General features: G+C 35.9%; 1 protein-coding gene across 4 annotated transcripts in view; it reads right to left on the reverse strand.

The window, feature by feature from the left end:
- The window catches only part of Pcdh7 (protocadherin 7), a 423602-nt gene that overhangs the window by 168659 nt on the left and 232509 nt on the right, over positions 1-22434 (reverse strand). The window contains exon 3 of one of the 4 annotated variants that reach the window (XM_036200224.1): positions 18407-18502. The exons of the other annotated variants lie outside the window; for them this stretch is intronic. Coding sequence (XP_036056117.1) covers positions 18414-18502 — 89 coding nt within the window. The 3' untranslated portion in view covers positions 18407-18413. The remainder of the gene's footprint in view (positions 1-18406; positions 18503-22434) is intronic. 4 annotated transcript variants of the gene reach the window in all.

Consider the following 22434-nt stretch of genomic DNA (forward strand, 5'->3'; position numbering starts at 1 on the left):
AGAATCAGGTCTGACCACCTAGGTGGAAGAGCACATGGGTAGCCAGGGCAGAAGGAGTAGCTGCAAGCCTCAGTTTCTTCATGTGTAAGATGGAGAAAGACTGCTGTGGTAATTACATTAATTAACACATAAACCAGAGAGCAGTGCCTCTGAAGTACTCAACAAACAGTGTTTATCTCTTTAGGCAAAAGTGTGTGTGCACAGAGATATACCACAAGCTGGAATCTAATTATGCAGCTCCTCCATACTGGAGAGAAAGAGTCACCAAGAGTTGGTTTAACTTCAGAGTCTGTTTTGTTCCATGCCCATGTATAAAATCATAAATTTTGATTGAAGTTTCCAGCTATAAGATTTCCTTCTTGCTTGCCTCTCTCTCTCTCTCTCTCTCTCTCTCTCTCTCTCTCTCTCTCTCTCTCTTCTCTCTCTCTCTTTCTCCCCTTCCAGGGAGAGATGACTAATAAATTGAAGCACTTCCTCCTCCATCCTAGCTATCTACTGCTTATCTCAATGTAAGAACCCAGCGAAAAATTCTGCTTCACTTGGTTTCCATTGACGCCTTTCCTAAGTTACTTTCTGAGTGGGCGCTTCTGTTCCTGAAAAACCTCACAGAATGGGCTGACACATGCCTGGCAGCACACAACTAAGCTTCTTTTATACCTAGGAATTTGCCACATATGTGAAACAGTATAGCTTCAAGTCAAGGAAACGTACCCAGCATCTATGAGAATGCACAGGAATTCTTCATGTGTTATGGAGGAGTGACATGCAATTTACAAGCTCTTCCAGGGAGGGCAGGGGACTCACAAGTTGGGCATTGGCCATCAATATCCAGCTAGTCTATGCTCTGCATTCTGTCATCAAACCACCCAGTTTTCAGACTGAAATGACTCTTTGTTCTTAGGGCACTCATGGTAACAAAACAGGGTCTTAGTAAATATTCCCTGACAGAAGTACACACAAAATGTGTTAAAGGGAAGAAGAGGTTACAATTTCATTCATGATATGTCCCATAAACTCTTAGAAAGAGATTTTTTTTATGGATGCTCATTTGAGAATAAGAGTTGTTCAGTCAAAGAAAAGAAAAAGTAGAAGGAATACAAAGGCAGATATCCACAGGAGGTTTGAGGAACTTAGATTCACAGTATGCCACTGAACAGGGTCCCTGTCAGTTGCGGCCTTCAAACTTCCATGAGAATCAGTCCAACCTAGGCGATGTTCTTTTTCACACAGTAGCATACTAACTAAACCAGGTAGTTCTTTAAGGCTAGATACTAAGTAACTGCAAGAGGAATTCAACTTCCATGGTTAAGACCAACAAAATTTTTCTTTGTGGAAAATAAACTCATGGGTAATAGTGTGTGTAGAAGTTGATGGTTGAGAAGCATGTCGTTTAAAGACTCTTTTGTGTCGAAAGAATGAGTCCGAAAAGAAGCCCACTTCTGCCCACTGCTGAAGTCCTCTGGCCTGAGCCTGGGTTGGGCAGTGCGACTTTCGGCCTCCCCTCCCCCTCTCATTTTTCCCTTCATTTCTTCTGCTACAATCACTTGTATTTATATCCATAATAACTTCTCCTGTTGCTAAGTTGTATGTTTTCCCTGGGAATATTGAGTTTGCGGTAAGATAAAGACCTCACATGGTTAAACCTTTGTTCCACATGCCTGGACATTAAACATTTATTGATGTACAGATTCAATTCAAAACACATTTGAAAAATAAAACTATATCCAAAGAACATTAGGTGCTATTTGTAGACTAGTATTCTTGCATTTGTTTGGATTCTAGGGGCACATTTTCAAAAAAAAAAAAAAAATCTGAGAACTTCAAGTATCAGTTAAATTTATATTGAAAATGTTCTGAGGACAACATACACAAAATACTTAGTGAAATAAATAGCATATATTTGAAATGCACACGATAGGAATAAAGCACAGAAAGAAATTGGAAAATATAAGGATTTTAGTATCTTATGACCCTTTATTGTAGACTATATTTTCTTGTAAATTTCACTGTTTACTATTCTAAAAAATGCACACAATTGTCTATTTCTTCCTCCAATTATTGTATATTCTAAAGTATAAGCTATAACTTTAAGAAGGGAGAGCAAAGTCAGGCAGACATAATATTCAGGCCCTCCATTTAGAAGAATAATGCCCACAATGTGAACAGCTTGATTCTCAATACTCAGGAAGTTCAATTTGGCCCGATTTGAGAAAACATCTGTGGCAAACTATCATGCTCATTTATGATTAGTTTCCAAAGTCTGGTCTAAAATTACAATTCACACAAAGTAAAAAATCAAAAGGGTAAAAATCAATTGTGTTTATTAGCTTTTTTCTTTTCCTTTGTCAGTGACAATCACTGCTTTCCCACCTTGCTGTTTCATCATTGTCAGCAAAACCTTTTTCTTTTTTTCTTTTTTTTTTTTTTTTTTTTTTTTTTTTGGTTTTTCAAGACAGGGTTTCTCTGTGTAGCTTTGTGCCTTTTTCCTGGAACTTACTCTGTAGCCCAGGCTGGACTTGAACTCACAGAGATCCGCCTGACTCTGCCTCCCGAGTGCTGGGATTAAAGGCGTGCACCACCACCACCCGGCAGCAAAATCATTATATGGGTCAAAACCATCTTTAAAATTATGATAGTTTTAAAGTAATTTGTGTTTATATTGAATGTCTACATTTATTTACATTGTCTAATTTTTATTTTATTTATTTCATTTATTTTTTTCTTATTGTTTTGTTTTTGTTTTTTGCTTGTTTGTCTGTCTGTTTGATGAGTCAGGGCTGCTCTGTGAAGCCCTGCCTGTCCTGATACTTGTTCTGTAGACCAGACTAGCCTGGATCTTAGCAAAACGCCTGCCTCTGCCTTCAGAGTGCTAGGATTAAAGGCATGGGCCATCATGCCTGCTTTCATTGTCTAATTTTTTAAATAGACAGTATATAGAAAGAAATCTTTAAACCTAGATAGGATATTAAAAGTTTTAGTTCAATTCCAGATGTTTGCACTATGGAAATAGAGGCAGAGAGGCTACTGTGTCTCCTAATTCATTTCCTAAGAAGGATTAAAGCAGAGTGTCCTCAGTTTTACCTTGGTGCTCTACTCACTGAATAAGCTTCTCTCACAAGAATACTAGGAATTTGCCCTTGAAAATAATTTTGATAATATACATTTTATTTCAGCTTTAACAGCAATTTGATGCATGGTTTGAGATAACTTTTCCACCCTGCTGTAGCAAAATAAAAATCTTAACATAGTCAACACCTAACTACTGACAAAATGGAGCCTCTATGCCCAAGTTGATGGTAGCTTATACAAAGCAGTAGGCTGCTCCCACCTACAAAAGGGAGCTGCTCACCTAACACTGATGAGTCTGAATGTGATTCTTGACTTCTAACTTGAGACTTGGAAACAAAAAAGGAAAATTGCTTGCATAGTCATTCATGATCCTACCCCATTAAACAAAGCAAAAGCAAAAGGATCATCTTAAATTTATTTCTTTCTATTTATTCCTACCCAAATGTTTCTAAATGTTCCCTTTTCCATAAAAAAAAAAAAACCTACTGCTTTGCATTTTAGAAACAATACAATAAATCTGACATGAAACACTTCATAGATTTCAAATCCTGGCCACAAACAATGGCAGTTATCCTTCCTGAGTATGAGTAATCAGATAAATCAAAAAAGGGTGCTTTTGTCCTGAACAGTTTTGTTTGTTTTTCGAGGCAGGGTTTCTCTGTAGCTTTTGAGCCTTTCCTGGAACTCGCTCTGTAGCCCAGACAGACCTCAAATTCACAGAGACCCACCTGCCTCTTCTGCCCGAGTGCTGGGATTAAAGGTGTGTGACACCACCACCTGGCTGAACACTTGTATGGAAGGGAAAAGTGTGACATTTTTAACTTAGTGGAGGCATTTAAGTATGTAGGACTCCAAGTTCAAAAGACAGACTGAGATAGAACTTAGGTAGCAATTCTGACAGCGTAGTTCTACCTTTGCAATATTGTATGCTGGTTGGAGAACAGGGTTCTACAGTTACTTGTAGAGTGTCTTCCCAGCCCTTAGGTCTAGCCAGTAGCACTCAGGGATCCATAGTGAAAATCCTTTGATTTAAACAGCTCCTGCTTGGAAAGTCTGATGAGTTATAATGTTGGGGGTCAGAATCAGCAGCCCCGTGTTTAACAAGGGCAGGCTAACCACCTAAATCATGTTGTGTACTGAAAATTAATTATCCTGAAAAGTTCTAGGAGAGAATGCATTTTCAGCTAGAGAAATACTTTTAGATGAAAATGGCCATCTCAGCCAGATATAGAAATACAGTAATTTTTCTGCAACAATTTGACCAGGGATACTTTTGAATTTAGAGTAAAATCTTCCTTCCCTCCTGCCCCTTCTCTCTTTCTTTTTCTTCCCACTCCTTTCAATTTTTTGACTTGCTTGTACATGCTAGGTACCCTACCGCTGTATCACCATTACTGCAGCAATCTATATCAAAAGACATTCCTCATTTTTTTTTCAAATCTTCTACTTAAGACTACAGCATCACTTGGCAGCATCACTCTCAAGAGCTAAAGGTTTGGAGTTCCATGAAAAAGTAATTCTATATCTCATCTGTCATCCAAGAAGAGAACGTACAGTTTTAGGAAAGATTGGGAGCATCAGTATTTTAGTGCTTTGGTCAAACAAATGTAAAGCAAATTTTTTATGTTAATGATTCACTGAAATTTGTAAAGAAGATAGAAGAATCAAATTTTATGTTCTCCACAATTGCTCATTAATTTAAAATATACCATGTAATTATAGTTGTGGAAATGCAGATTATTTAATTAATTTATTCCTGTGGTTTATTTGGTGCTAAACTATTTTATCTCCTTTATTTGAGTTAGGATTGACAAATATAAATATACATTGCAGAAAATGCTTATATTTTCTTATTACATATAAATTTCACACACTTAAAGTAAAAATGACTATATTTTAAAGACTACCTTTTAAGACTCATATTTGAATATAAAACAAATGAAATGTACAGTTGGTGAATTTAAAGTAATAGGATGTGAACTAATTAATATAGATACATTTCTTACAGATTTCAAAGCATGAAAACCCTTTGTACTGAACAATATATCATAAATATGAATTAAAGATAATTAAGCACTAAAGCAAAAATCACATCAGCTACACTATGGACATTCCTCACTTTTTCGGAAAGGGGATCTTCAGCAAAGGAACAGAAAGCACCACTCTGTGTGCTTACGATGATTAAGGACAACATTAATCGCAGCCAACAAAAATACAGAGCTGTGGAACCCAGTCCCACTCGACACATCTACAAAACAACTTCACATCTACAAAACAACTTCACCTGAGGCTCAGGGCCTTACACAAAGACTGTAAGATCCAAAGGATCAGAAAGTTTGCTGTGTGACTTTTTCTCCTAGGGATGCCAGAAGCTACACCCATAAAGTCTCCCCAACATGACTGTCTAAACATTTGGTGAACAAGGACAACAGCAATAGACTTCCTATTCTGGACAAGGGAAATACCACAAGGCCTCAAGCCTACACAAAGGCAACTAAAGAATCATGACAGTGGGGAAAAATAGTCTTCCTTAGGTAAAGACATACAAATTGGTTATCCAATACCAAATGGTTTGTCCTGAAAGCATACATACAAGCTATATTATATAGACTAAGCAGGCTGTATTTATATATTTTGGAATATTTGTGATATTTGTGCATACACACACACACACACACACACACACATGAATTTGAAAGAGAGCAAGAAGGAGGGGTATATGAGAGGGTTTGGAGGGAAGAAAGAGAAAGAAAAAATGATGTAATTATATTATAATCTCAAAACATTAAGGAAAATTTTTTAGAAAAAGAAAAAACAATAAAAGAAAATAAAATAAGCAGAGTAAGCATGGCTATACATAGTCCATGCATAAAATAAAAAAGAAAGGACCTTTAGTTTGTTTTTGAATCTCAAACATGGAATTTCACATCAGTCATTCACACACAGACATCCAATACTGTTACTTCTTTTTCGAAAGCTCTGAATCATCATATCTGAAATGAGATCAGATGTGTGGCCCATTCCACTGAAGGCCCTGATATGTCTAAATACTGAAAATGAAGTGCAGTAAGCTTTTAGAAAAAAGTATTAACTATTATTCCTAAGAAACAAGCACCTGACATTTTCTCCTATAGCTGATGGAAGCCACCAATTAGGAATTCTGGTGTGAAAATAAAAGCCTATACACAGACTAGTCTCAGTCCATATAACTACTGTGATGAGACAATGTTCAGATAGTTTAGTATTAGTTGAAGATGGAATAGTGTTCAAAGCCCAAATGCATGTGTTTGCAGAAGCCACATAAAGAGAACCAGATTAAGCCTGTGTTTGAAATGGAAAGTTCATGTGCTTTATGTCCAGTCCATTTGTGAAACTGAGGTGAAGTGGTTCATTAAGTAAATATATGGCACCTCTGATACAGTCAAGATCTGCAAGACTCATATTGATTTCAACTAAGCCTCATTCATGGAGTTCAGAAGGATATACAATGTTATAGGATGTTCTTCAACCTGAAAAAAAAAAATAGTCTGGAAATGGTAAGAGGGGATGTGAGTTCACTCATGCTGTTTATGCCTGCTTCCATTCTGAAATTCTGCTCCTGTTAGGCAGGTCACAGTCTAGCACAAGCATAGACTACAGCTTGCTACACATGAACTGTGAAAAATGCAAGACTAGACACTCATTCCAACTGCCATGAAATGCAAATGTGAAAGAAAAGCAACAGAAACAGTCAATTAAATTCCATACAGTCAGTCTTTCAACCAACACAAGACAAGGCATGAAGACATTCATCTGTGGTCTCATTTTCTGTCAGTTAAGATTAGTAACTGGCATTTTTGTAAAGATACTTCATCTTATAATGAGTAAAATATATTAAGAAATCATTATGAATTAGAGAATTTTATTTGGAATTTACAAGATCACAAACACTAAAAGTCTGTGTGTGTGTGTGTGTGTGTGTGTTGTGTATGAATACTGTAAAATCAGCATTTATCACCAGATTTAGAAAAACATATGACAAATCTAAAGCTTTTAAGCAAAACACATAGGTTAAAGCAATAGGTTTATTATTTTGATAAAGTAAATGCACACCTTGAACAATGGAGTACTACTATGTAGCAATAGCTTAGTCTTGTGGTCCACATGACAGTTTCAGTAGCACCCTAGTATATGCCCCAATACATGTCCCTCTGTTTCTCTCCCAGAATGCAGTCACAATAAGCCTTATATTCCCATCCTCCCATGACAGATACATGCCAGAGTTGTAGGACAAGGAGTGACTTGACTTATTTAAACAGTGGTAGAAGCATACCTTGTTCTACAAGATGGCTCCTTTCCTGGAGGTAGGCTAGCCAAGTTCTTGCCAATTCCCTCAAAGTTGAGAAAACCAGCAAGATAAATAGCAATATGAATTCAAGACTGTTGCTAAAGTCTTAGGTGTAAAAATGTTTCCCTAATATAGATGAACAGATAATCTTCTACTTTCAATTAGAAACATGAAAATGGCTGAGCACCCACATGTGTACATAAATATACAAACACACACATTATAGCTTTTACATAGTCTTCAGATTAAACATTTAAAGTGGTGACAAACAATGATTAATTTGAGAAAGCCTCTCTGACAAGGCTCGAAAAGCAGATTTTTTTCTTCTGCACTTCTGCTTTGAGCTTTAAGTAAGTCTGACTAGTTGCCAGTATCCCATGGTGCTTTTGTAAGTCAATTTAAATAATTTTATTAAGATAATATGATTGAAACTCATTACTTTAAAAGAGTAATGTCGGTTACACAGTATTTTATAAATGTTCCCATGTAAGAAATAATACAGATTCTCATGTAAGAGAATATCTGCTGGAGGAAGAGGAAATAGGAGACCTTATGAATCTACAAATGCTCGATGTTGAGAGATGAGTTCAAATGTCAAACCATAGTTATGTCTTCTTTTTCTTAGGTCACATGTCTCATTCACCTAGATCACTTAATTGAATCAACTGTACTGTTTTAAATTATATACTCAAATAAATATAAGCAGTTTTTTGTTTTATGTTTTGTTTTAGTTTTGAGGCAGTGTTTCTCTGGGTAGCTGTGGCTGTTCTGGAACTCACTCTGTAAACCAGGCTGGCCTCAAACTCACAGAGATCCACCTGCCTCCACCTCCTGAGTGCCAAGATTAAAGGCGTGTGCCACCACTGCCTCACTTAAATTTTCCACATTTGAAAATATCAAATAACTTTATTTAATAAAAACAGTAGAGATTTTTTCATCTTGTTGTGGCCCTATTTTTATTTTCTACATGGAGTAAAATTATGCAACTTGAATTGAGCTTTCTTTACATTAGTGGTGGAAAAGTTCTACTTGCATTAATCATTTCAAAGAGAATTATGAGACAGAAAAATTAGATGCAAAGGTACAAAGACACTTTTATTAACTGATAAGTGAGAAATTAAATTTATGTTCTCTCTTATATATTTTTCTTTCTGTCTATACATGCAATTATTTGAGACTGCATATTTCTACACTTCCTTAATCTTACTTTATTCAAATAAACAGACATATACAATGTCACTTAAGTGTTCTGTTTAATGTAAATATGTTCTACAATTATTTCCCCAAATATTTCCATGATCCTTGCCATTTATAGCTTCTTTTTTAATTATCATATTTCTATTAAATCTCATCCTATGCTCTTTCTTCTTAGATGTAGCACATTGGAGATACATTTGAGGACTACTTCTTCTGGTAGATAATGGTAAATATGAACCTTTTCTGTATTTCATTTCACACTGCTCCAATAATGTGTGCATGAATTAAGGAAGCATTTATTCCATTTTTGGGTCAAGAAATGGGTCACAGGGTAGTTAGATTATCTACCAATATTGAACATAAAGCAATTCAGCCCAAGCCTTTGCTTTCCCATGAAATTATTCAATCATCAAGTCTTTCATCTTTCATTTTCCTCTTTCACTTAGCAGTCATAGCAAATGAAATGGAAGGTCTCAATTATTTCTTCAAAGTAGAGAGGCAAATAAATAGCAACCACTTATTACAATAGTAGATAAAATAAAAAGTAATGTCATCATCTATTTAAGATAAAATGAAAGATGACATTAACTTGAAGTTTCCCTTGAATTTTACTATCAACAAAATTAATCCCAAAGAATCATGATCATGGGAACAAAACTGATCCATACACACTGACAATAAATGGGATGCCATGAGCATTCTGGAAGGAAGTAATCTACACATTACAGTGCTAACAAGCTATGCAACTGCTGGAATGCTTCTATGTGACTTAATTGTGCCACAGTAAGTACTCAAGGAGTTGCTGATAGTTGATGGTTTTTCTTTTCCCAAGAATACTCGCCCAAGACTCAGTTACAATTTTTTTCTATTTCTTCCTAAAAATAGAAATTGTAACTCATCACATAAGACAAAATAATTTATAACCCTGAAATTAAGATTCAGAAAATCCCAGAAATATTTCTTCACTTTAATGAATAATGACACTGTGTATATTACATACTTCCTTAGCACATACAGCTTTGAAATCTCAGTTATTTATGATAAATACTTGGCTTTAAAGAAATAAGATGTCATGTTACTAAAATTCTCCTTTTAATGCTCCTCAATTTATGAGCAAATTTCCAAAGTCTTTCTCATTATAAATCTCATAAATAAGAATTTAATTGAAAGTAAAAGCTGAACACATATTAAATTATAAGTGCAATGACTAAATTACATCTTTGAAAATGTTCAGTACTTAAGTTTGGAATCACCTGGTTTGGGTAATCTAGTGACTTAAAATTTATGCAATAAATTCAAGATAATGCCTTCTTATTACTAAAAAAAAAATAATGACACAGTTTTGAAGTCTCTAACTTTTGGTGTACAGTTCTACTGTACTATTTGCACTAAAATTAAATGTATATAAAATAGTTATGTTTGGAACATTTCTTATTGTATATTAGTTAAGTCACTCTTAGGACTTATTTCATAATTGTATTTTTATTAATTATTATTTATTTTTATTAATTATTCTTTATTTGTAGTGAAAGGATTTTAATTTTGTCTATTGTAGTGCCAACTTTAAAAAATGGTCATTTATATGATATACATGACTTACTTTTTGCTGGTTAGGTTAGGGACATATTAAGTTTTCTGAAAAAAAAGACTAACTGGTATATCTTTTACATACATTGTGATGTCCAAAATTATTAATTTTACTGGAAAACCTTTTCGCAGCCCAGGTTCAACTAATTTGTCGTGTTAAATGTTATTAGAATTTTGAAGTGCTTGGCCAAAAAACAAAAGGACATTTTACTTATAAAAACACTATACTCCTCAAAAAATTAAAATGAGCTCATTAAAAACAATATTGCGTAAAATACATTTTCTCAGGTTGCTCTTTAAATTTTTTAAAGGTTGTAAATTCACACAACCACACATGAGTGTTTTCCATGCTACCCTATTGCATTGGCACTATTTAGTCATATTGAAAGGCAAGTCAAGGATTTGCTTGATGTGTAGTTGATATGATACATGGACATGCGACCATCCCATATCTATGTTGTATATTCTAGACTGACTGTATCAACCCATTTAACCCATGTGAGACACCCTGGCTTTCCTTCTACTTCCAGGACTCCCAGCTCACATTCCAGCTGCTTGCCTTATTCTGTAAACACAAGCAATCTAACTAATGGGCATGACTGCATTAAAACCATTCTAGCTTCCTCCCTCCTTGCTTTTTGTAAGCACAAGTCTTATTCTGCCTGGTTTTATTCTACCTTCTCCTCACTGTCCTCCCACACACAAATATTCCCTTCCTTTCTTCAATTTCTGAATGATCATCAAGATTCTTAACTTGAAGTACCTCAGAGGTTATTCTGGTTATTTGAGCCCTACTTCTTTCTCCCGCATATCCAGAAACCAACACACTTGGATATTCTCTGGTAACCTAGAAGCATCGACATGCGTGTTCAGAAAGAGCTTAACTTTACCTTTTCTTTCATTTACATGATAAACTAGAGTTTCAGTGTGCTAGAAGATGATAGTTTATAGCTATGTAACATGAAACAAATATGAAAAATCTTTTTAATTCATATGTTTAATGACATACCAAATACAATCCTTTTTTATTAGGTAACCAATTCAAAAATATGAAGATATCATAGGAATCATTATGGTATATTGGGAAACTATATGTTTTCCAAAACACCTTCACAAAATTATCCTTCCCTGCCTCCTCTTTATTTTGAGTATAAATATAGAGATGGATTGTTAGAATACAAACTTAAGTCTTAGTTTCCTTATTGCTTTGAAAATCTTTTCTTATATTTTCTGCCTTACTTCAAGTCACTGGCTTTTCACATAGTATACTCAATAAAGAACACAAAGCATTAAAACCCTGAGCAATGTGCAATAGCTGTCTAAGGACATCCGCCCTCCCCTTCAATTAACTGGTATCCTACTGCAATCAGCTAATGCATCTGTGCTAACAATTTTCTTTACAAGACGTTCTGTTTATTTAGTTGATGTCTGCTGTGCTGATTAGAGGGGACAGAGAAGCACAAATAATGATGGCTATGTCTGCTTAACGTTTATTTGGAAATCTTTGGTAACTGTCTCCTGTTTTGTTTGCTACAAACTCAAAGGGAAGTGTGCTGCATTCCAAAGTCCAGAGGTAAACAATGGCCATGACAAGTTCTTGTTAGGCCGCTCATGATTCTAGGTTGAGTTACCTTTTTTTTCTTCCTTATAGGTTTTACATCTATAAAAAGTTGTTTGTAGAATATAAAGAATTAGCAGGCTATGCGACCTGGTGGTGTTTTGTTTCTCATGTACAGAACTGTTTGCTTTCCTATTTCATCCTGCTGATTCAAAGCATGTAGTCCACTCACAGATTCAGAAGAAAATGTCAACTAAAAAGCAAGATCTTTACTTTTCATTATCCCTACTGCAATGCATATGGTCGCTACAGTCTAAGATTTAGGCTATCTGCTCACAGTTCTCTAGCAATCTAGAAAAGGTGCCTTCCTCCCTCCCTCCCTCCCTCCCTCCCTCCCTCCCTCCCTCCCTCCCTCCCTCCCTCCCTCCCTCCCTCCTTCCCTTCCTTCCTTCCTTCCTTCTTTCCGTTTTCTTCTTAGCTACATTTCAAAGAAGAAAATTTTCGTAATCTCTTCCAGGTAAAATAATTTCAGAGTCTATGTGAATATTTTCTATTTTATACCTTAGAGACTAGGAAATCATCAAACAAATTACTTTTATAAGTCATCTCTTACTATTTTCATGACCATCATTCCTATCACAGTAGAAAATAGCATCCAACCTCCAGATAAGAAAGTAAGGAGTGGGTCCACAAAAGAAAATTAGTGACATCCTATTCCCAGTGACAGATCTAGTGAGTAAAAAGGTCACTGGAATACTATAGCATTCTCTAAGAAAGAGATTTTACAAATTTGCAATCATCAGGCCCAATAAAGAATTTTGAAAATGATGTCACCAAACTACAGTACAGAATTATTGCTAATATCATGTCTTTCTCTGGTACTTTAGGGTTTTTATGCTTTCTTTAAAGCCCTTGTCCCCAGCACATGGCTGCTTGTTTGCCACATGGCTGTTGTTAAATGGCATTAGAAGTGGAATTCATTATGTCAAAAATTCTACTATTTCATGAATGTTGATAATGGGAATGGAAAATTGTCATTCAACTCAGAGTTTAATGTCTTCATTGGTACAGAATTAACAGCCCAGGCTTTTTTATGGACCAGTTTTCAAAGAGCATTTCTATGAGCACGTAGTAGTAAAATTTATCTTTTCACAGAGATATGCTTCACTATCATTTGTTCTAGAACAAAGAGTCACAAAGTGCAAGTTCGCTCCTCACATCTAGCTTCTATTAAAGTTCTGCAAATACCCAACTGGCACAGTTCTTCTCAAAACATTTAATTGGGCTAAGCAGAAGAAACACACACACACACACACACACACACACACACACACACACACACACATGCACACATGTACACACACATGCACAGTTCACTAACAAGAAGCTTTTTCACTCTGTTCAAAAGAATGGTCTCTGTTTCTGAGTGGAGACATGCCATTGTTTCTTTCATTGAGAGTCAATTCAGTTCAATCCCCCTGGCCAGGGACCAACCCTCTGAATTCTGATTTGCCAGTCAGCCATACTAAAGAGATGGGAGGCATAATTATGAATTGTGGAAAAGTACTTTTCCTTCCCAGAATCTCTTACCTTCTGTGCAGTTCTTCCCCCACTACACAAGTTCTGTTAGGTGTACCTCCTTTCTGAATCCTGAAGCAAAAACTCCTATTTCCTTCCTCTCCTCTCCCCCCCTCCCCCCCCCCCTCCCCTCCCCTCCCCTCTTCTCCTTCTCCTTCTTCTCCTCCTCCTCCTCCTCCTCCTCCTCCTCCTTCTTCTTCTTCTCTCTCTCTCTCTCTCTCTCTCTCTCTCTCTCTCTCTCTCTCTCTCTCTCTTTTTCTGCATTTGTCTGGAGCCTAAGCATTCTTTCTCGGCTACTTTAGGATTTTTTTACTCTTTCTTTAAAGCCCTCATCCCCACTACTCCCACACATAGATTCATGTACATATACACATCCCAAAGGAAAATATAACATTTTAAAATTATAGCAATCAGTTTTTCTTTTTTAATTACTATCTTGAAGATTTATGCAGCAAGTCTGTGAAAATGTGATATAATTAATTGCATGACCACGGTAGTACAGTCCACTGAGTAAAAGAAAGTTCCCAGAAGTTTTCTTGAGGATACAACTCAAGGAATGAAAGTAAACACCTCGTTCTCACTGAAAAGCCATTCTTAGCGGGATTCATATCTCCATTTTACAGATGACAAATCATACTTCTGTCAGGTTATTGGCAAAGCCAGAGCAAAATCCCAATTTCTAACCTCCCTAGTCTTCCATATATTTTAGAAAGCCAGAAATAGCATTAAAGGTGATGTAGTCCAAGAGATTTGGGTTTCTGCAATGGGCAGGATTAAAGGGGTGATAACTCCATAGCTCCCTCCGTTCATACTGGTCTTTATGATACTAAGTGGAAGACAGTAGAAACATTGCACATGACTTATACCTTCAATAGCAGTGAGAGACTATGCAGATAAAGGTTTCCTGTTGTTTCAATAATTTACCTAAGAATCTTAGATTGAATGTGATACCAAAAGGGTCATGGTTTGAGGTCTGAACATCAACAATCAGAAGGGGACATACATAGACTCATGCAACTTAGTAAACGACAGCTGGTATTACAGGGAAAAAAATGCATGTAGGCACTGGAGCTTTTGTGAAAATTATGTCAAGCACTAAAATTACCACATGGAAGAGCTTCATTAAGATGATACAGGCTTACAATATACAAAGCACATTTGAAAATAGAAGTCCTGAGCAGGGTCAGGGCAAAGGCATGTGGCATGAAAACCGTACTCTGCCAGCAAATTAATTAAATTTCACAGCTCCAGAAAGACCATATATTCTGTGTCGGCACTCACTGAGAGTTAGATGTGCAGGGCCTCTGAGAGTGCGTTGTAATCTACTCATAAATAGAACTCGCCAAGGGACATTGACAGCAATTTGGCATTAAACAAGGGTGTGCATAAGTGAAGAATGTACTCTGTAGTAGCTTTTATTAGTACAGTCCTGACAGCACACGCCTTAACCAGTTTTTATTCTTATTTTGCTCTAGTTTGACCTCTGTGAAACTTATTGCTATAGATGAGCTCATATTGTTATCAGTTAAGTCAATAATTTGAACTCAGGGAATTTTTTTCCTCTACTGCCATTATGATCAACTTAAAAATATCATTATTTTAGTGCGGAATTTGCTTGTCTTTTGGTAAAGATTTACATTAATAAAGGCTAAGTTCTTCCAAAAATGCTTTTTGCTTCTAAATGTTATGATTGTATTCATTTTATTATTTATTGCCTATAGTCCAAACCCACATATGCACATAAAAATTCTGTCTAAAGTCTTACATAGTTCTAAGCTCTGTTTCTTTTCCAAGATTTAAGATATTTCAATGAAATTACCAAATTCTTCAAACAGATTAAATATCAGTATAAAAAGAGGTGGCCCATCGTGAACTTCTTATTTTATGAAAAATAATTTTGATTTAAAGGAGACATAGATAATAACCAGAACACTAAAAGGATTTGCATCCAAGGAAAGGAAAAGCTAGATGGCTGAGCTGTGAACCAGTGAAAAATTAGAGAGAGACATAAACATCTAGACATTATGATGGAGTGTCAGTCTGAATTTAAATCTGAAAATACTCGCATTTGGAAAAGAAATAGCACTGGGATTTCCTTTTCCCTGAGGGAATACCAATGAACAGATACAAGTTAAAGGAAAGTAGATCTCAGCTCAAAAAGAATACCCAGGAGTGGGGGGTGGGGTAGAGCAAAGGGGCTGGGAGGGGGGAGAAGTTGGGAGGAAGAAGGGAGAGATGGGAAAAGTGGGGAACTGAAATACAGTAAAGCAGAGTGAGCTACCTGTATGTGTGTCACTCAGATTACTCATGCACACAGGAGAAATCCTTACAGACATACATGGAGGATGTATGCATAACTGAACATGGGATTTGTTGACCACTGATCTATCTATTCACTTTCAAAATTCCATGGGAAAAAAAGAAACAAATAAACAAAAGAACATGTGTTCTACGCGCCAGTCACCCACATAATGAAAAGAGACACAAATTGATCTGTACATCTATGGATCTATAAGGGTGAATTCACTCATTTGGGACTTAAAGGTAGAATGTGCTCAGGTGGAATATTTTGACATAGACCTTACTTTTCCATCAAGTCCTATTTCAACTGTATTTTCTTGGCACAACCTTTTAATTCAAAATGTATAGCTCAAAATTAATGCATTTGGCCTTATCACACACTGGGAAGTCCTGTTCCCATAAAAGTAGTCATCCAAGACATTTTAGAATGACGACTTATTAATAAAGGCAAATTCAACTCATATATAATGCTTTTCTTTCCAAGTCAATTGATTTTTGCTTCACAATATTATTGCATATTATTTTAAACTTTGCTCAGCTTTCATTTTCCAATAATACTTTCATCATTTAAAAATTCATTTTAATTTTAATAAATTTTTAAACTTTCTGATTCTTTCTATCCAAGATGATTTTCTCTGCTTGCTTTGACCTCTAAATCTAAATTTTAGGACTCCTCTCTTTTTAAAAGGTATATCCATATGTTTATTTTGACATTGGTATACAGTTTCTAAAAGATATATCCATATGTTTATTTTGACATTGGTATACAGTTTCTTCATTTTCATATAATGTGAGGTATAATTTTTGTGGTTCACCCTTTTCAAGTTTATTAAACACATTTCTTGAAATTTTATCTTTCATAAGATATAAAATATTGTATTCTTCTTTATCATTGTACTTGGTAAATTTATGGAATTGAATAATGCTTTTGTGTGTGATAATTTTATACCTTTTAAAATTATAGATTTTAAAAATAAAGGAATATATGAAATACTCCTCAGAAAAAAATTATATTGAGTAACCTCAGAAATTAATAAAGGACAAAAGCTACAAACTACAGGGAATATAAAAGAAGCAGTAATATATAAGAATGTAAATAAGGAAAAAGTTTCATGTTTGTGTGTGGAGAAAAAAATGACTGCTCAGTAAATACTCAACAAGCACACTGAGGATTAAGTGATAGGTGGATTTCTGACCTATAGAAATTCAAAGGTCACTGTGAATGCGGTTCTACATGGCATGGGCTGAATCAGAACCTACACGAGGCATATCTCACCTAAGAGACTCTTGAGTGACCTTGGTTACTTTAGACCTCACCAATCCTGAGTGTTCTTATCTATTACACAAAGATAAACATTTATAAAAGTAATACATTTATGTAGATAAACTTGGGAGAAAATAGAGGCCAACATTCTGACACAGTGACCTCTAAATAGGCTGTAAATGCATGTTTTCCCAGTGGGCATTTGTGAAATGGTCTTCACATATAACAATCCATCCACATAAACACATGTGGAAATGAGCAATGGAATCTGTTGAGTAAGATGTGTGGCCAGAGAATTTGCTGTATTCAGGCCCAAATCACCAAAACATAAAGAATAAAAGCATGGGCACAAGAGGGATTCTGAAGGATAATCAAGCAATGATCATTTGACAGGAAGCCATATGTTTCTAATTAAAGATTAATCATCTAACCTGAGATTCATTGCCTTTCCAGGTTTGCTGACATTTCAACATACTTAGTTACAGTGAAACAATTCTTTATGATCTTTAAACTCCATCTAAACAGGTAAAAATAAAAGTGATTTGCTCTGTTAATACATGTCTGTCCTAAGGACTGCGTACACAGTTCTCCCCCACACAGCCACACTTAACACTCATGTTTCCTTAAAGACAGCTGCCAACAATCTTCCTAGCCCAAAGGTAGTATTCTGTTCACATGTCTCAAAGAACCAGAGAAAGCTACACCATGAGGAGCCTGACATCGCCACAACAGGCCCCTGCAGGAGCCAGACGGACTGGTTCCACCAGAGGAAAGAGGAAATCAAGAGGACAGGCGTTGCCCCTGGATGACTAAGAGCTTATGTTTTATTGGTCATGACTCTACTAGACTTGTGCCCTGAGGGTCCAGTTCCTTTCAAAATGCAATACTCTGAAGTCAGGGGATGTTAGGACAGCTTGAACACAACAGTCTTTTCTATCTGCCTCAAATGCCACCAGATGAGTTGACAAAATAGAAGTTTTTCAGGAGTAATTAGCATGCACTATACTTTCACATCAGAGTGGCAGTTTTGAAATAGATTTAGATATGTGTGATCTGGCTTACACCTAAGTTTTTTAACCCAGAGAACAAGTATTAAAATTAACATATCATTTGGTACAATGCTTCTAAAATGTAAATAAAACTGAATTCTGAGTTAAATCCACAAAGTATGTTTATTTTACTCTCTTTAAACGTATGGCATCAGTATTTGCAGAATGCTGAAAGTGACATACTGATAAATGGAGGATCTTTTCTCTCCAAATGGTTGAACATAACACCTTTTTGAGAATAATAAATAATTCTTCTATGTTTGATATCCACGAAAAAAAAAAAAAAAAAAAAAACCCGATCTACAACTTTGGAGGGATTCTGCAATGAGCCACATGTGGGAAATGTAAAGAGAAAACACATCCAAGGCTATCATACTTTTCAGCTCTGTGCAGAGGATAATGGTGTCTTCTTAGTGGAAAAGATAGCCCGCAGCGGTGGAATGCTCACAAGAGGGGGCAGCTGAGAACCGCCATACCTGTTGATTAATGCAGAAGCCTTAACAGCACCCTTCTTCCATGCGTCTTGCCATGAGGAAAGGGAAGGAAGGGAAAGGTAGTGATGGCCGCAACACCTGGGGAAGGGAGATGGCGAAATATGTAAAGGGAAAATCTGCAGCGGCTGCACCGCGGTGTCCATCCACAGACTGTGTCAACAAAACCACTTCCAAATCCTAGCTTTTACTCTCTTTCCTTTAAAAAGCAGAAATCTCAAGAATAATGTTAACAAACTAGCTCTTTGGTAACTTGTTTCTCCTTACAGGGTTTCTCCGTGAAGCTCTGTTTGTCCAGGAACTCGCTCTGTAGATCAGGCTGGCCTCTGCCTCCAGAGTACTGCTCTTCATCATGAGCTAACATCCTATACTCACATTTCAATTGAACAGAGTAGCTTAAGGCAGGGCATTAGGATGTGGGTATAGATTTTCAAAAGCAGATTTAAGGGAGAAAAGATTCCAGGCCAAGCCTAATAACGGACACTAACTCGGTTGCTTTCCAGAACTCAGGGATATTCCACTTCCTCCTGCTTCTGCTACCCAATTACTACCTAACTGACACAAAAAAAGGTCATTTTTGTCTTATGTATCTCCTAAGGATACACAACTTGAACATCAAAACAACTTGCTTTAACTTGAGGGAAAAGGTCTTTAATTTCATAGTAGTCCACAAACCTTGTGAGATCCAACCAATGAAATTTGTGAAAATAGTCACGTTTAATTATACTTATAAACATGATCTAATTGTGACTGCATATGACAGTTTAAGTAAATAGAATTATATAGAAAAATGAAAAGAAATGTTTAACAAAGAGTTGATAATAATAAATTATTTGTACTTTAATCAAAATTATTTTAATATCAGTTTACAAAATAAAACCACATGAAAATGAAGACTTGTTGCACACATGATCTCTGTTTTGTAAAGAAGTCTTTGAGATTTTTATGTTTATATTCAAATGAAAACTATGCATAGGCCTGTTTCTTTGGGATTATTTATTTAATGAAGGTTTAGACACTGTAGAAGTTACCTTGCACATTTAAATGTATTTATCACAGCAATGTAATGTATAAAACTAGCTATAAAATATTGCCCAAAAGTAACAGTTAATTTTCCTTTGTACATAAAAAGAAGGTGACTCCTCACAGAAAAATGTTTCTCAGTGTATTTATTACCAAAAGGCCATAACATTGTTGAAGTTATTTTGTAAAGACAAGGATTGGTACAACTGTGTGTTTGCATTCCTGTTTCTACAAGTACTTCAACTTTTAATCCCAATGTTTAGGAAAGCAGCTATCAGAAAAATCTTTGAGGTTTTGAACATAGCCATCCTTTTGGTCTCTCCACAGCCTTGTTTAGACAGTATGTCTCAAAATGTTCCAGTTTCCTAACATCTTTTATCTCTGACACAGTTCTGATTGGCCTTCCTCTCTATTTAACAGGAAACACCTAAAGCTTGAGCAATAGTATTAGTCAGCTCTTAAGTTGAGAAATCTTGGAAACTAATTGCTATCATAAAAGATTAACATCACAGAATTCTGGAGGTAGAAGTACTATGTAGGCCTGCCTGATGAATTAGGAGACACCGCCACACTCCAAACTACTATCTAATGGGACATGTTCTTTTCATGAAGTTTGGTCATGATTCTTACCTTTATCTATTTTATATTTAACTTAAAATATCTTTACACAAACAATTTTAAAGTTTAGATTCTCTTCCAAAATTAAAGCCTATAAAGTCTAGTAATAAATATTTTTAATTAAATCATGTTATTCACATATTTAAATACTCCTGAGTGATTATTTTAGGATCAGCAAATGCCTCATATTTGGATGAATTAAATGTGGGAATCTTGTAAGCCAAGAAAAAAAAAGTGGAATCCACATGGTCTGAGTTTGCAGCCAGATAGTTACATTTAACATGGTGAAATAGACTATTTTTTGCATGTGAATCTCTAATAGACTAAAGGTTTTAGAGATAATTAAATCCTTGTTTGATCTAAGGAGGGGTATGTGTAACACATCAATGGGTGTGTGTATGTATTTTTGTGGTATCTACAGTATATTTGAAACTTGTCAGAAATAAGAAAGTCACTTCGGCAAGTGCATGTACACCGAAAGATTAATACTTGTATCACAACTTATCAAGTTACACAGAATTATTTTATGACTAGTGGTGTACAATGGATGGTGGAAGTTTCTCAAGCAAGAGAAATAAAAATTGCATATTGGAAAGGAAAGGATCAAGATAATAAAAGAAACCTTGCCATTCATCAGGCATTCCTCATGGAAATTTTGCTCATGAAGAATGATAGGAGCTAGATTTCACATAGCAATAAGAAGAAGAAAGGAATAGGCTGTCACTTGAATGAATACAAGGATTCTGGGGAAAGCTGGTCCTTTCCATAGAGAGGCACCCACAGTAAAATATCTGTAATGATGTTGTAGGAATGTTGGGAACTTTCTTTCACAAAATATAATGGTATGGAGAACACTGCAGAAAAGCCCATTAAGTCTGACTCTTACAGCTTCTAAATGAAGAAAAATGTATGAGCTTGGTAGTGAGAAGTATATTTCTTTGGTATTGTTACTGGTGTCTCTGTGATTTTTGTGAATTAAGTACAGGAAACCTTGGTGAACTTAAATGGCAAAGCAGAACACAGAAGTTATTTTTCAGGTGGCTGAAAACTACAGACAAAGCATTAAAAGTGCTTGGCAGTTAGAAGAAAAGAGTTTTGTGGAGTACACTTGATCGAGAATACACACACTGAGCTGCCTTCTAAACACTGAGAAGAGGAACTACAAAGGGTTGGATTTAAGAAACAAGGAAACCAGCACACAAAATGTCAGGGAGGTTGTGGAGTTCTCTCAGCTAGTATGGACTTTGTAATGGGAAAAGGAGGGCACATTCGTAAGGTACATAAGACACATACTGAGTAAGATGTGACAAGGATATTGCGTAGTCTGTGGGAGTATTGCCCTATGCCTACTTCTATCATTTTTTTCTAAGAGTCTGGTGTACGTGGAAAGACCCACCAATTCTAAATATCAGCACTATTTTCCTTCCTTTTGGCGAAGGAAGTCTGAAAAATGAATTTCCTGAAGGAATTGGTAAACAGATATCTCTGTTGTGTTTACCTAAATTGTTCTATCACCAATAAAGACTAAGGAGTAGGATGTGGTTTAAAGCTGACAGATCAAAGAAGCATTGAGGAGTGGCCAGCTGATCTTCTCTCTACATTTTCTAGACCAAAAGGGAAGTCTAAAAATCTCAAGAACCTCCAAGTCCCTCCATAATCCTTCCTGTGCCTCTGTCTCAGATCCTGAGTCCTCTGTATACTCAATGACTAATTCTTGTCCACTAGTTGCTGGCTCTGCCCCCTGATTCAACTTTATTAACACAGTCTCAGGGTGTAACCCTGTGATCAAATATCCTACAATATATCTCAGTTCTGGATTCGTCTAAAACTCCTCACAGTTGGTCCCTTCCAGGCACAGAACTATCCAGTGTATTCTTTGTGTGACTCCATGCTTTAGGCAATGTGAGATATTGTGGGTTTTCTCTTATCTTATGTCTTGGTAATAACTGCTGAGTTATAGAAAAGGTTACCATAAGTCATCACAATGCCAGTGTCTGCTGAATTATGATAGGGCTAGAGTGTTGAGAGGGTGGACCACATTCTTTCACTTTCACAGTGAAATTAGGAGTTGCCTTCAGTGGCAACGAAGAGATTCAGAACTTTTGTAAAGGATAGGCTGGTGGGTCACCTCACAGAACACAAGTGACTCCTGTCATAGAAATGGCTGGACTTGGTTTTTGAAAAGAATGAGCAGCATCTTCACAATGCAAAGTATAACTATATAAGCCCCAGATAAAGGTATTAAACAGTATTTAATTACTGAGATTATTTAGAAGAAAATGCATCAAAGATAAACATAAAAAGAACACAATTTTCAGTATCAGTTGAAGCTTGTTTAAAAGCAATAAAAATTGTGAAGGAGATGAAAGAAC

This window comes from Onychomys torridus, chromosome 10, assembly GCF_903995425.1.
Source record: "Onychomys torridus chromosome 10, mOncTor1.1, whole genome shotgun sequence".
NCBI lineage: Eukaryota > Metazoa > Chordata > Mammalia > Rodentia > Cricetidae > Onychomys > Onychomys torridus.